At 37.7% G+C, this 13,839-nt stretch overlaps 1 protein-coding gene, 1 non-coding gene and 1 pseudogene across 2 annotated transcripts; 2 read left to right on the top strand and 1 right to left on the bottom strand.

The window, feature by feature from the left end:
- Positions 1-407: 407 nt before the first annotated feature.
- On the top strand, positions 408-527 carry LOC117411625 (U5 spliceosomal RNA). Its single transcript, XR_004545816.1, has one exon. It is a non-coding gene; the product is annotated as a U5 spliceosomal RNA (small nuclear RNA).
- A 158-nt stretch (positions 528-685) lies between these two features.
- Positions 686-775, top strand: LOC117411624 (U5 spliceosomal RNA; annotated as a pseudogene).
- A 760-nt stretch (positions 776-1,535) lies between these two features.
- On the bottom strand, positions 1,536-13,004 carry LOC117410916 (transmembrane protein 178A-like). Its single transcript, XM_034017867.3, has 4 exons — positions 12,231-13,004; positions 8,942-9,055; positions 5,766-5,903; positions 1,536-2,517 (listed from the first exon to the last, which is right to left on the bottom strand). The coding sequence occupies exons 1-4, from the start codon at positions 12,640-12,642 to the stop codon at positions 2,276-2,278; spliced, it is 906 nt and encodes a 301-aa protein (XP_033873758.2). The 5' UTR covers positions 12,643-13,004; the 3' UTR covers positions 1,536-2,275.
- Positions 13,005-13,839: the final 835 nt, after the last annotated feature.

Here is a 13,839-nt window from a genome sequence, read left to right as displayed (position 1 = left end):
AGTCTATACTGTTCCCCATTCTCTCATGTAGGAAAAATCTTTCCCCCAGACACGGCCACCAAAAAAGTGGTGGACCGCATTGGTGGAAGCGGGGCTTCCTAATATTTGTAAAAAATAGATACAGAATAGTATGAAGTTCCTCGTTATGTATAGTAATCTCCAAGAAGTTGTTCTTGGGACAAAGTATTAGTATCACGCTTTATGCTTAAACATTTGTTTATTTCTTTCTAAATAAAACCTGATTTCTACCCAAATATTTATTCTGTTTTGATTATATATTTTTAAAATCAACCTGATTTCACCTGATTTTTTCATTAAATAATTGTACCCGATTTTTAAAAAAGCATTCACCCAAATTTGGAAAAAAATTTCACCCGAAAATCAGACGCCCTAATTAATAGGAATATGTAGTCTGGTTTCTATTCCAATCGTACAAATCTGTTGCCTTTTATTATAGATTTACGGGGAAAATAACATTTTATTTGAGTTTAAACTTTTTTTTTTTTATGTCCTGCATAAGAGGGGCTTACTTTACTCTGTAAAAACAGAATATTTTGTTTAACTATCTGTATCTTTTTTTTTTTTTTTTTTAGGTTGAAATTTAGCCTGCACCACCACAGCCAGATCGACTGATTTGTATCCTTGGGTATTTTTTTAAGGACATGAGTTCAGTTTGTTGCAAAGTATACTCTGGTTTCTTTTCAGTTTGCATAAATCTTTTGCCTTTTACTAAAGATTTCCGTGGAGAGGAACTTTAACTACAGAGCCCATTAAAGGCACTGAGGCATTCAGATCAATTACCAAACACTTGTAAATTGAAAACCTCAGTATTAAAATGTCAAAAGGCAAATAAGATCCATATTCAACTGCTGGGCTTTTTTTTTTTTTCAATTAAAATGTCCTTTTGACCATATAATCAGTCATACTGTAAGTCGCCCAAGCTAAATGGTGCATTACATACAGTATACCATTACTTTTTGTTTTATTATGCACAAGTGAACACCAACCACTGTGCTAATTTTATATCCTTGTATTAGTTTTCAACAAAAACAAATTTGAAGGAATTTGCTGTACCTATTTGAGCTATTTTCCTGTAAAGTTTATTACATGTTTATAAAAGACCATCTTGGATTATGTCCATTCATATAATGTATATTTCTCTTTGTAATACATTATTATAGTAGTTCATGCTTTTTCAGCTGTCTAAATTCTGAAGAATCTCAATCTAGTTGACAGCCTATGTGATGTGTACTTATGAACTCTGGAGAGGTCTTTGATTCTTAAGGAGACCTCCCAACACCTTGTAGACTCCAGGTCCAGCTGTGATCAAGACTCTGAACCAGTTTGCTACCAGTCATGACAACATGCGGGTGCCATGCCTTTCTGAATGACACTGTGTATTACTAATAATGATTTGCAGTTAAATCCATTGCATGCATGTAAGTACGTTTGCATTCATATGTTGTACTACATTACTAGGTTTACTTGAGCCCATCTGGAAAGTTGAATAAAGTACAGGAAACAAATGTCAATTTTGTCACGTTACTTTATTTGGTAACATAATGTCAACAGGTTACACACACTGAAGTAATACCACAGATCAGGACTCGCTGGATCAGATCACAAGAACAATAAGGCATTTAAGAGATCCCAAGAGATCCCACACATATCACACTTTCCACACAAACTGTACAGTAGTAGGGTATGTCTTCATTGTTTCCAATAGGAAATACAATATATTTTCATTTCATTTGTTTAGATAAGAACACATTTATTTAGATTTCTGTTCTGTTTTATTCAGTACAATGTTAAATACTACTCCACCAGGAGTCTGGAGAGTTGTTATGCTCAACCCAAAAATTAGAGAAAAATAACTAATTCCCAGTCACTTGTAAGGCCTGCCTGCCACAGTTGTGTTGTCAGTTTGTCACACACAGTAATAAGGTCACCAGCTTTTAATAATCGAGTGCCACCTAGAGGTACAATTGAGAACTGCCCAACCTTGAGGATCTTCCATCCAATACATTTCTGATGCACTACAATACTTTATTATTATTATTATTATTTATTTCTTAGCAGACGCCCTTATCCAGGGCGACTTACAATTGTAAGCAAATACATTTCAAGTATCACAGTAATACCTCTTCCTACCAACAAATGGCAGTACGGAATATCTGGAAAAATAAATCTGAAAACAGACCCAGGGATGACTGCTGAAGTAGTTGCTTAAAAAACCAACAAAATATTGTGGTAATTCCATCCTCCTGATAAATGGTCACACAGAAGAGTCCCTGGCGGTCTTTGAGTGTATAATCTTGGTCCTGCTGATGAAGGGGTATGTGGTACAAAGGCACCCCGAGGCCACAGTCAGACCCAGGCTGCACCAGGCGCTGAACATTGACCAGCTGTAGCCGTGCTCCACGTTGTTCGGAAGACCATAGATAAATGACGGGTTCCTGGACAGGTTGTATGAGATGCTTGCTGCATAGGTGCACAACGAAATTGTGCTAAATATACCTGAGAAAAAAAATATAATCTATGATTAGGTGCTTTTTATGCTTTTGTTATGGAATAACCAGCTAGTATACAAAACCCTAGCAGCACATTTTCCTGCAACTATCATTAATACATGGACGTTATATAGACTGCTTTCTTAAACCATGCAGTTTGTAAGCAATAAGGCATGACAGGGTGTGGGATATACTCTATTATAAAATGGGTCTTTTAAATACTCTATCCTGATTGGTCAAAACAGGTCACATGGGGGGGGGGATATTACAGCATATTCCCATGGGTTGAAACTTTTTTTCAAAAAGGGGCGAATCACTTGTAGATATCCATACGCCACTAGAATTTTGAAAAAAGAAACGGTAGCAATATTTAAATTTATATTAATAAACATGACTAACCACATTTCCATTTTGAAAAAATGGTAGCCATATTTAAATTCACAATAAAGATGACTGATAAGGTTTATCAATTTTAATCTTTTGGGAAACCAAACTTGATGAGATTTTTCATGAGTCTGAATCAAGACACCAATACTTCAAGTGGCAAAAAAGTAATACTGCTAGGCATCAAACTTACCGAAGCACAGCTTCTGGACATAGAAAAAGAAAAAGTAAATACACAGAAGTCCACTGCCTGGGCATCGGGTGTCCTTTTTATGCCACAGTCTGAGTATTTCAAAATGCAAACAACATCTTTGTTGCCACGGGAAACTGTACCGCAAATCTGGCATAGACACCTGTCACTGCTCCCAGATCACAAAGGATGATTAATAATCTTCCCCACTTGACACTGCTTGTCATATTATTGTTATTATTTATTTCTTAGCAGATGCCCTTATCCAGGGCGACTTACAATTGTTACAAGATATCACATTATTTACATAAAATTACATTCCTTTTTTTTTTTTTCACATTATTTTTACATACAATTGCCCATTTATACAGTTGGGTTTTTAGTGGAGCAATCTAGGTAAAGTACCTTGCTCAAGAGTACAGCAGCAGTGTGCCCCACCTGGGACTGAACCCCCAACCCTCCGGTCAAGAGTCCAGAGTCCTAACCACTACTCCACACATGCTGCCATAAGTCATAAGTCACAATAGAGTCACAATAGTGATAAGTCACAATAGAGAATATCCCACACCCTGAAGTGTCTTATTGTGCTTATAAAATGGGTCAACTAACTAAATAATAATACATAAAAAAGTAAAAACATGTTTTAATTTACAAAAAAGTAATTTTTATTAAATATCCTTCCGTATCTGACCTAAAAAATAGTCCCTTAAAACTTAAAAAAATAAAACCAAAAATGCATTAATTAAAAAAATATTATTATTATTATTATTATTATTATTATTATTATTATTATTATAATAAACATTGAACTGATTAAAAACAAGAAGCACTACTTATAGATGTTAAATTGAACACTGCCATTGAAGATTTACAGGCCCTTTTTTTAGATGTTCATTCTGAACAGTAGGTGGAGCTGCAGCAAGCGATTTCGAGCAACACAGTGTTTCATTCATTGTTGTTGTTGTCTGAGGAAGTGTAGCAGGACAATCACACTGACCTTCTTTGCCATGTCTGGCCATATTTAGCTGCACATCAAAACAAACCTTTTTCACAAGACCTGCGGCAGTGTCAGGTGACACTGTTGGGGAAGATTATTATTATAATACCATTGTAACTGATATTTCCTTATAAAACCTTATTCTTAATTCTATGATTACAGGTTACTACTGATGACAGTACTACACTGTAATCCCTTTTGTGACAACAGTACTATCCTGCAATCCAGATTGTTCTGATATTTCTGAATACAGGCGCGATCTGACGTAAATGGAATTAACATTTTTTATAAACTTTAAAAAAATTATCTGACAGTTTCAAAGTGCTTTGAAAGTTCAAGTAGACAATTTTCAAATAGAAAGCTTATTTATTAAAAAAAAAAAAAAAAAAAATCCTCTCGATTTACCGTTGTGTCAAGGCTGAAAGGCAGAACTTTGTAGCACAGCAGCAAAATGCCAACACTGTAAGGAAAACCATCTCGGATCTCACCATCCTCTGATCATACTTGGCAGAGATCAGTGAACTGTGACCGGTAGTCTCTGTTGCAGCGCCACCCAAAGTCCATTCTCACGAAACTCTTAAGTTACAGCCTCCAGAGTATTTTGGGGTATAACTGCATTTTTAACAACTCAAAAGCGTTAAATTTTAAGAATCTGATGCCAAAAGAAAAAGCCAAGATACTAAACGACAGCGCCTAATTATATATATATATATATATATATATATATATATATATATATATATATATATATATATATATATATATATATATATATATAAGCTACTGTACATAAATCAGATAGTAAAACGCCACCTCGGAGTTACATGACATCTCAAGAGGATTCGCCTGCAGCCTCGTCCTTTGTGATGTCACAGAACTCCTTGGTGGCTTTTTACTATCTGATTCTGTACAGTAACTTGTACTTTATTCTCTCTCTATATATATATGTATATATTTTTAATCGTCCTTTGTGATACGGGAGTAGTGACAACTGCCAGTAGATTTGCGGTACCGTTTCCAGTGGCAACAAAGATGTTGTTTGCATTTTCAAATACTCGATCAGTGGCAGAAAACGGACACCCGATGCCCAGGCAGTGTGTATTTTTTTTTCCTTTTCTTTTTCTATGTCCAGAAGCTGTGCTTCGGTAAGTTCGGTGCCTAGCAGTATTACTTTTCACTACAAGTGTTGGTGTCTGATTCAGACTCATCCAAAATCTCATCTAGAGTTTGGTTTCCCGAAAGATCAAAATTGATATACCTCGTCAGTTATCTTAATTGTGAATTTAAATATGGCTACCGTTTTTTTTTTCTTTCTCAAAATTATATATTAAATGTGGTTAGTCATGTTTATTAATATAAATTTAAATATGGCTACCGTTTTTTCAAAATTCTAGTGGCGTCTACAAGTGATTCACCGCTTTTTGAAACAAAATTTCAACCCATGGGAATATACTGTAATATTCACACCCCCATGTGACCTGTTTTGACCAATCAGAATAGAGTATTTAAAAGACCCATTTTATAAATCACAAATGTTCCCTCTAGAACAGGGCTACTCAACCCTGGTCCTGGAGGGCCGCTATCCCTCCTGGTTTTTGTTCCAGCTGTACCCTAAATTACTTAATTGGACCAAATATGAGAGAAGGTCTGCTAGATCCTGTAGTAGCGCATCAAAAGTGCCTACCTGCCATGAGGAAGAGAAGCCCAGACACGTGCTGGGTGAGGCTTTCTTCCCAGAAGAAGCTGACAATCGCCACGATGCACCCGCAGAGCAATACAGCAGCAGCCATGCCCAGAAACCCAGCGGTGATTCTTCGCAGATCTGGGGCGCAACATGGAAATAGTGTACATACTCTGTAGTGGGAATTCCTTTCAAATATTATTGCATTGTTAACAACTGCCAGTATTTATGGCATTCAAATGATATCATGAGTGATGGCATGTCCTTGTTTGCAGGTTAACAAGTCTCGATCCGTGATCACCTCATCTGTATAAGAATGTGACGTAGTATAAGGTATCTATTTATATTCTTTCTATTTATGGGATCTACAGTCATGCCCCATTTCACAACAGGAGAGATCATCTATATCCTGTACTGCACACCGTTACAGAAGTCATTTGAAAACATTTATTATTAATCTAAATGTGGCGTGGCAGTGGAGGTCGTATTAATGGCAACGGCATATTAAAAAGGATAGGTGGTTAAGGGTTAAATGTATAAGGCATTTTAAAATAATGTTGAATATTTTACTTTAAAAATGCCCCCTGCTGAGGAATTCATGCTTCATTGAACACCTGCATTCTGGGTGAGACTTCAATTAAGAACAATGGGATGCACGAAAGTGTCTGACTAAATTGAACAATGTCAATATTATGATAATCTGGTGTAAACGTCAATGTTGGGCGTTAGGTCCCTGACTGTCTTTGTAATATTTCCACTCAGGGAGTTTAAAAGATGCCACCTTTGAACCACTGAAAATAACACACGCTGTCTAAAGAGGGAACTGCTGTCTAAAATTATGACATTTAAATGTGTTATTCTGTAAAAATAGTCTGCATCGTTCAAAATGTTTTGGTTTGTTTATTTATTTGGATCCATTCCAGTGTTTTCACTCATTTCATTTTTTGGTGTCCTGCATATGTGGGGTTTACTTCAAAGATCGACTGATTTGTATCCTTAGGCATTTTTTTAAAGACATGAGCTTATACTCTGGTTTCTCTTAAAATCGTAAAAATCTTTTGCATTTTCTTAAAGACTTGCATGCAGAAGAACATTTGGGTTTCAATCAATTTGAGTCCTAACTTGTAGAGCTGTGGGAGTGTTTAAGATAGAATGAACAATAAACAGCTATGTCTAGGGACTCGGAGGAGCACACACGGTTTCCTGATCTCTGTATTCTACATGGTTTTGGATTGCATTGCATTGTTGTGTGTGGCAAGGGTTTCAGGTCTGTTCACTGTGTATTTAGTTGTGTAAACTCGTGTTTTAAATCTTGGAATACATGCCTTTGGCCAACAATAAATAAATACCACATACAGGGTTACATGCTTTCCACAGTGTAAAAAAAAACACTCTACACACTATCTATGACTTCTAGGATGGAGTCAAGAAGAGATCTTTGCACCAAAGCTGAGATGTGCGAACCGGTTCCTGCTTTAGAACCGATGAACTGGATACAAATATCAGGAATCTGGTTCCAGTGAGTACTCTTATGTATTTAATAAAACTGATTATATTCAGGAGTGGACTAGCCCTAGTAGAAACATGCCCCTATGCAAAGTTCCGCAAGAGAGAAACACCAGCCCATATCTTCTGAGAGTGTGATGTGGCTGGCAGTGTCTGTCTCTGTCTGTGTCTTCCTAAACAGGTTTGCTGACACGACCAAGATGACCGCTGAGACTGTGCTCTATGTGCCTGCGGGAGGAAACACGACCAGCACAGCTAAGTGCGTTTGGTGTGTCATCAATCTTGTCAAGCAGATCCTGTGGGAGGGCCGTAATATCTGTGTTTCACGAGCAGGAGCTAGACACTATCACCACGACCAGAAGGGCACAAACTCTTATCAAGGACTTTGTAATTCCGGACATCCGGACCCTCGGGAAGGACAAGGCCTGCGCGGATTGGAGGATCGTCGGACTCCGGGACGTGAAGATATGACATCATCAACTGGAACCGCTAGCTCCTAGGAGCAGGACTGCGGGGCACCGGTTAAGCCTTTTATTTATTTTGTCATGCCAGCATTTCACCCTTTTTAGCATTTTTGAACGGTGCCCTGGTTTTATGTAGTCTTTTTGTTTCAGTTTTATGGACTGTTTTGTTTTTTGATTAATTTTGAGTGTTTTATTTGATTTTGATTTGTTTTGTTTTTTGTATCTTTAAGTGTTTTAGAATTTTAGAGTTTTAACACACAGTTTTATACGCTGTCCCTTTTGCCCCTGTCCCTTTAGTTTAGTTTTATAGTTTATTGTTCTGTTTTATGTTCACCTTTTGAACTTTTTAAGAGAGCACTCACATACACTGTTTTTTTGTAGATGGTTCTTTTGTTCCAGTCACTTTTAAAGCAGCACAGGTTTTATCATGTTCTGTGTCTCTTTTAACCATGTATAAATGCTTTTAAAACAAAATGTATGTCTGTATGCTTGAATGTCATCTTTAAAAGAAATGTAAAAGGAATGAAAGAATGGGTGCAAATGTAAAATATGTAAAATCTCAATAAGAGTATTTTACTAAAGATTTCTGTGGGGAGGAACATTTATGAGTTTCTACTAATTTTTTGATGCCCTGTGTAAAGCAGGGCTTCCTAAGCTTGTGGAAAAAGATGTAAAATGTATATGAATTGCAAAGTTGTTGATATAATTTCTCTCATGTTATTTTCTGCAGAATGTATTGCATAAACTGTTATGTTTTGTTACAATGTATTAAGCCAGTGATTTCCAGCACCATCTTTGGGACCACTGTGTCTGCTGGTTTTCATTCCAGCTGAGCTCTTCATTTCTTAAAGACCCTTAATTGAAATGAAAATGTGTTTAATTAGACCTTTTTAATTGTTTTCAGCTCTTAAACAGTTGCAGAGTTCAAGTTATAAAATGGTATATCTAACTTGAAATATGCAACTGTTAAGAGCTGAAAACTATTAAAAAGGTCTAGTTAAGCAAATTATCAGTTCAATTAAGGGTCTAGTTAAGTAATTCAGAGCTCAGTTGGAATGAAAACCAGCAGCCACAGTAGGTCCTCGGGACCGGTTCAGGGACCAATGTAGTAGACCATTATTAAACGTGCTGCTAATAGTGTGTATAAGTACAATAAATTTTTTTTTAAAAACTGTAGATATTATGACACTGATTTTAGAATGTACTTACGCAAGAGGTGCCACTCATCCTGCTGAATAGTTCTGGTCAAATTAAATGGAATGTTTCTTAGGCGAATAGGTTGTGAGAAATGGTACTTCACGGATGTGCATCGCTGTGCAATACCTAGGTAAAATGAGGAAACAAAGTGATGACATTTCTTAATTCCCCAAAAGACATTCATACGTTAGAATTATGGGGAAACAAAAGGCTTAATAGCACACAGGCTTTCTTAAATCTAAATCAGGGAATTGTTTTCTTCACTATTGTAATACAGTATCTAACTTTATTCCAAGAACTGCAGTATAATAAATGGCCACAAGATGGCAGGCATTCAGAAAGTTACAATCATAAATCCTTTAATCTACATTTCTTGTGGAACACATATCTAGGGCTGCCTGTGCCAGCTCATCTAGTACAAATATTAAAACAAAATATTTGTAATTTAAAATACAATTCCTATTGAACTAATAAGAGGGAAGAAAAATGAAATTTATAATTAAAGTTTGGGAGGAGGGTCAGACACCAATCTCCGCATCACCAAATTGAATCATTCAATTTACACATTAGCTAATTTAAATTGTTAGCACTATAAATACCCGCTTCACTTATCTCTCAGTTGCGTTTTGATTTCATCGTAACCCACCACCTCCACCTTTTTTTTATTTATTTATTTATTTATTTTTTTTTAAATTTAGTCGTCGCCAATTATTTTTACCCCGGTTTTCACCCCAATTTAGCATGCCCAATTATTATCTGTATCCCCGGCTCACCGCTCGCAACCCCCCCCCCGCCGACTCGGGAAACGGAGGCTGAAACACGCGTCCTCCGAAACGTGCTCCTTCCAAGCCGTCATTTTTCGCACTGCAGATCCACAGCAATGCCGCCAGACCTATAGTGCCGGAGGACAACACAGATGTGGCGGCTCCGCTGCAGAGCCACAGGCGCCCTATCGGCCACAGGGGTCGCTGATGCGCGGTGAGCCGTGGATTCCCCTGCCGACCTAAGCCCTCCCTACCCGGGCAGCGCTCAGCCAATTGTGCGCCGCCCCCTAGGAACTCTCGGTCACGGTCAGCTGTGACATAGCCTGGATTCGAACCTGCGATCTCCAGGCTATAGGGCACATCCTGCGAGGAGCGCCATTACTGGATGCGCCACTCGGGAGCCCTTCTCCACCTTTCTTAATAACAGTTTTTATGTTTTATTAAATGGGGGTCTCAGCCTCGTCCAGTCGGCCAGGCAGCGAACCCTCAAACCAAGTTAGGTTTGATGCCAAATGAATGTGTATATACAGCATACTTTTCTGTTAAATCGCATACTCCGCATTCTCTACAATAAATATTTGTACTAAAACATTTTGTGATTGGTGTTTGTCCCGAACTACTGAAATGATTTTAAAACCTTGGTTATCACTCCTTTCATTTGTAAAGTTCAATAGAAAACCACTGACTTCCATGAATAACTTATGGAAAGGGCAGCTGTGTCAATGTCTGACTGATGCCGCCACGGGTTCTGCGTCACGTCAAAGATTCACACAGTCTTAAACCTGAACTGAAAAGACAACAAAGTCATTCTGGCATTGTGAAATGTTTTCTTGTTTTAAGTAGAAGTTTTGCTTAATCTACATTTCTTGTGGAGCACAGATCTAAGGTTCTGACTCCACTTTGGGAATACGATGGCTACTATAAATTACATGAATGGGGCTGGAATGGCAAAAATGAAACTGACCTATTCCGATTATCATTGTCTATGAATCACAGAGTGGTATCCATGGTCTTATATAGGTTATTAAATGTGTTAAGTTGCTTTCTGCATCCTTAAACACATCACAGTAGGTTTTATTGTGTTCAGTTCTGGTCACCTCTTTACAAAAAGGATATTGCTGCTCTAGAAAGAGTGCAAAGAAGAGCAACCAGAATTATCCTGGGTTTAAAAGGCATGTTGTATGCAGACAGGCTAAAAGAACAAAGAACAACAAAGAAGATTCAAACATTCAAAATTCTGAAAGGTATAGACAATGTCGACCCAGGTGACTTCTTTGACCTGAAAAAAGAAACAAGGACCAGGGGTCACAAATGGAGATTAGATAAAGGGGCATTCAGAACAGAAAATAGGAGGCACTTTTTTACACAGAGAATTGTGAGGGTCTGGAACCAACTCTCCAGTAATGTTGTTGAAGCTGAAACCCTGGGATCCTTCAAGAAGCTGCTTGATGAGATTCTGGGATCAATAAGCTACTAACAACCAAACTTTCTTATGTTCTTGTGTTCTTAAGAGAAAAGTTAAGGTGAAATTTAACTTAAGGTGTTTTATATAATGAATTGACAATATAGAATATTCTATATTCTTGTTTGTTTCATGCCAAACTATATTTAAAGTGTGTGTGTGTGTGTGTGTGTGTGTCTATATATATATATATATATATATATATATATATATATATATATATATATATATATATATATATAATCTAATTAGTGACCGATCAATAAAGCAGAGTTTACCTGTTAGACCAATGTACAAAAGGGTCGCCGTCCTTTAATAGCTCTATCTAACTCCCTCATGCAAGAGGTTAACATTAAAAGAAGAGACCGTTTTTGAGTTGCTTTTTTTATTAGTTACTAGAATAATTAAAATGAATGATATGGACAGTTGTTGGATCTGAAAAAAAAATGCAGGATTGTTTCGTTTACTGTATAAGCAAATAAACAGTGAAATCACGAAGTGCAATAATTCTTGCTGAGTTGGGGGTTTTAAACAATTAAATGTGACATTACATAAATGTAAGAATCCAGATCTATAATGCAAAGTGTTGTGCGCTGATTTCTAATCTGCTGTTATGCAGAACTAACTGACTTCATAGAACCGGCAGGCGGTAACAATGTTTGAGAGAACATTTTACAAATCGGTAGCTAACACAGCAAATTGTTGTTTACACCATCGTATGTGTGAAATAGCTCTGGTTTTAATAAACAAAACTAACACAAAGGTCGATCGGATCTAATACGTCAGAGACCAGTAGTTTTAGTTCAAATAAATGAGCAGGGCAATTCTGACACCGTAAAATGCTAGAAAAGTCGAGATAAATCAAGCGTTTTTGATTAAGACCCCTCCGTGATAAAGCCTGAATAGGAAACCTCAATCTGTGCATTAATATTATTGAGATTTATAGCCTACTGACAAACTCCAGATATAGAGTTACTCAAACTGAAACATACCTACACATACCGATGTAATACCAGTCGGGTTTATTTGATTTTTCTCCCCATGCACAGCCAAATACAAAATGTAACCTTCTTACCCTTTGAAATTAGGTTATCAATATCCCGATCAATGCCAAGATAGTAACATTTCCTCCACAATCCAGCATAGGTTGAGAACAATGGACGCCCACATTCAGATTCCAGAACTCCCAGTCCTAAAATTGACCTCCAGTTTTCCAGCAGATCGTCCTCCATGCTCCCTAGGGGCACTGGGTTTAGGAAGCCCACATTCCTCTGCGGGTTATTGCTGTCCCTGAGAGGCAGGTGATACATGGGCATCACCCGGCTCTTTTGATCATTGGATTCGCTCCCGTGGTGCTCACAGTTCTCCTTGTGCTTCCTGGTGTCGGTCTCATACCAGTGGTCAGTGAATATAGCGGTGCTCAGCAATATCAAAGAACAGAGGCTCATTGACAAGCTGATTGCTGTGATAAGAGCCTGTTTCTCCATATTTCGCTCATTAGTGCTGCATTGGTTCTTGCAGTCAAGGGGACGCTTTGTCTTTCAGCTTCAGTTGCTCTAATAACCAAGACCCCCTGCTGGATAAATGTATAAGATGATGTTCCCTAAATGTACATGGGTGATGTGATCTCCTTTGTCATTTGCTCACGACTTCCCACCGTGGTGCCAAATTGTTTGGACAATGTACGTTGATGTAACTCCAGACCCGCCGCATGTATGTATCAGTTAACAGAGTACATAAATCTTAAATTGGATGCTACTTGATTGGACTTTGCGACAATCTGCGTGCATATACTGGCATCTGTAGCGCGCTCTCTTCCATCGCCTCGCACAGCAAGCCGCTAGAAATTATGTTTGATCCGTCAGCACCTCACAGATAAATAGTACCACAGTACAGTGAGAGTAGAGAATGGATTAATGTCTCCGGTCATTTCTCTTTTCACTTTTGGCGCGGTAGGTGTGTCATAAAGATGAGCAAAATCACGCTCTCAAAAGTGTGTCAAAAAGTAAATATGAAGTAATGCATTGTTATGGGTATGTGTATATAAACCGAGTTAACATAATGTAATCACTCCGTGTTAAATGTTGCTCAGATGTGTACGTGTGTGTGTATATGTATGTGTGTGTGTGTGTGTGTGTGTGTGTGTGTGTGTGTATAAGTTTCTAGCACACCGAATGCCCATAACATTTATTTTATATAACCTCCAGGTAGTTATTAAGCACACATAGCAAAAAAGTGGCAGGTTTGAAGGTGTGAAGGGGATTCCGTGCCTGCAACTGAAAATACCTTTAGGAAATGTAAACAAACTGGATAGCCAGCAGTCTGTATTTTGATGAAGTAGGGTGCACATAAGGCTAAACTATGGAAGATGTAGTAAACAGCAGTCACCACAGGATCCTATTTATTCCTTTATTCATTTTATAATAATTGTGTGACTGTAGATTTAAGGTATGTATTTATTTCTGCTTGCACTCAGTACAACTGCAGGCTTTCACTCAGCATGCTGAAAGGGTACTGTATGAGTCCTGGAGGTAAGAATCTATGAAAATAGTTTAAGCATCAGCCCCTGGGAGACTACAGAAACATAACCGTCTGTGGCTGTCATTAAGGAGACCCGCTACAGAAGGAATGGAATTGGAGAGTTGTGTTTCTGTCCGAAACCAAGAGGGCAGTGTCATATTATG

Source organism: Acipenser ruthenus, chromosome 6, assembly GCF_902713425.1.
Source record: "Acipenser ruthenus chromosome 6, fAciRut3.2 maternal haplotype, whole genome shotgun sequence".
In the NCBI taxonomy this organism is placed as follows: Eukaryota; Metazoa; Chordata; class Actinopteri; order Acipenseriformes; family Acipenseridae; genus Acipenser; species Acipenser ruthenus.
The sequence above is the reverse complement of the archived record's forward strand: the minus strand, read 5'-3'. Positions and strand labels throughout refer to the sequence as shown.

Coding starts and splice junctions, on each gene's coding strand:
- LOC117410916 (XM_034017867.3), bottom strand. CDS start 12,642: ATGGAGAAACAGGCTCTTATCACAGCAATCAGCTTGTCAATGAGCCTC. Junction 9,056..12,230: donor TGATAACCTAATTTCAAAGG/GTAAGAAGGTTA, acceptor CATTTTACCTAG/GTATTGCACAGCGATGCACA. Junction 2,518..5,765: donor GCTTCTCTTCCTCATGGCAG/GTAGGCACTTTT, acceptor TTTTTTTCTCAG/GTATATTTAGCACAATTTCG.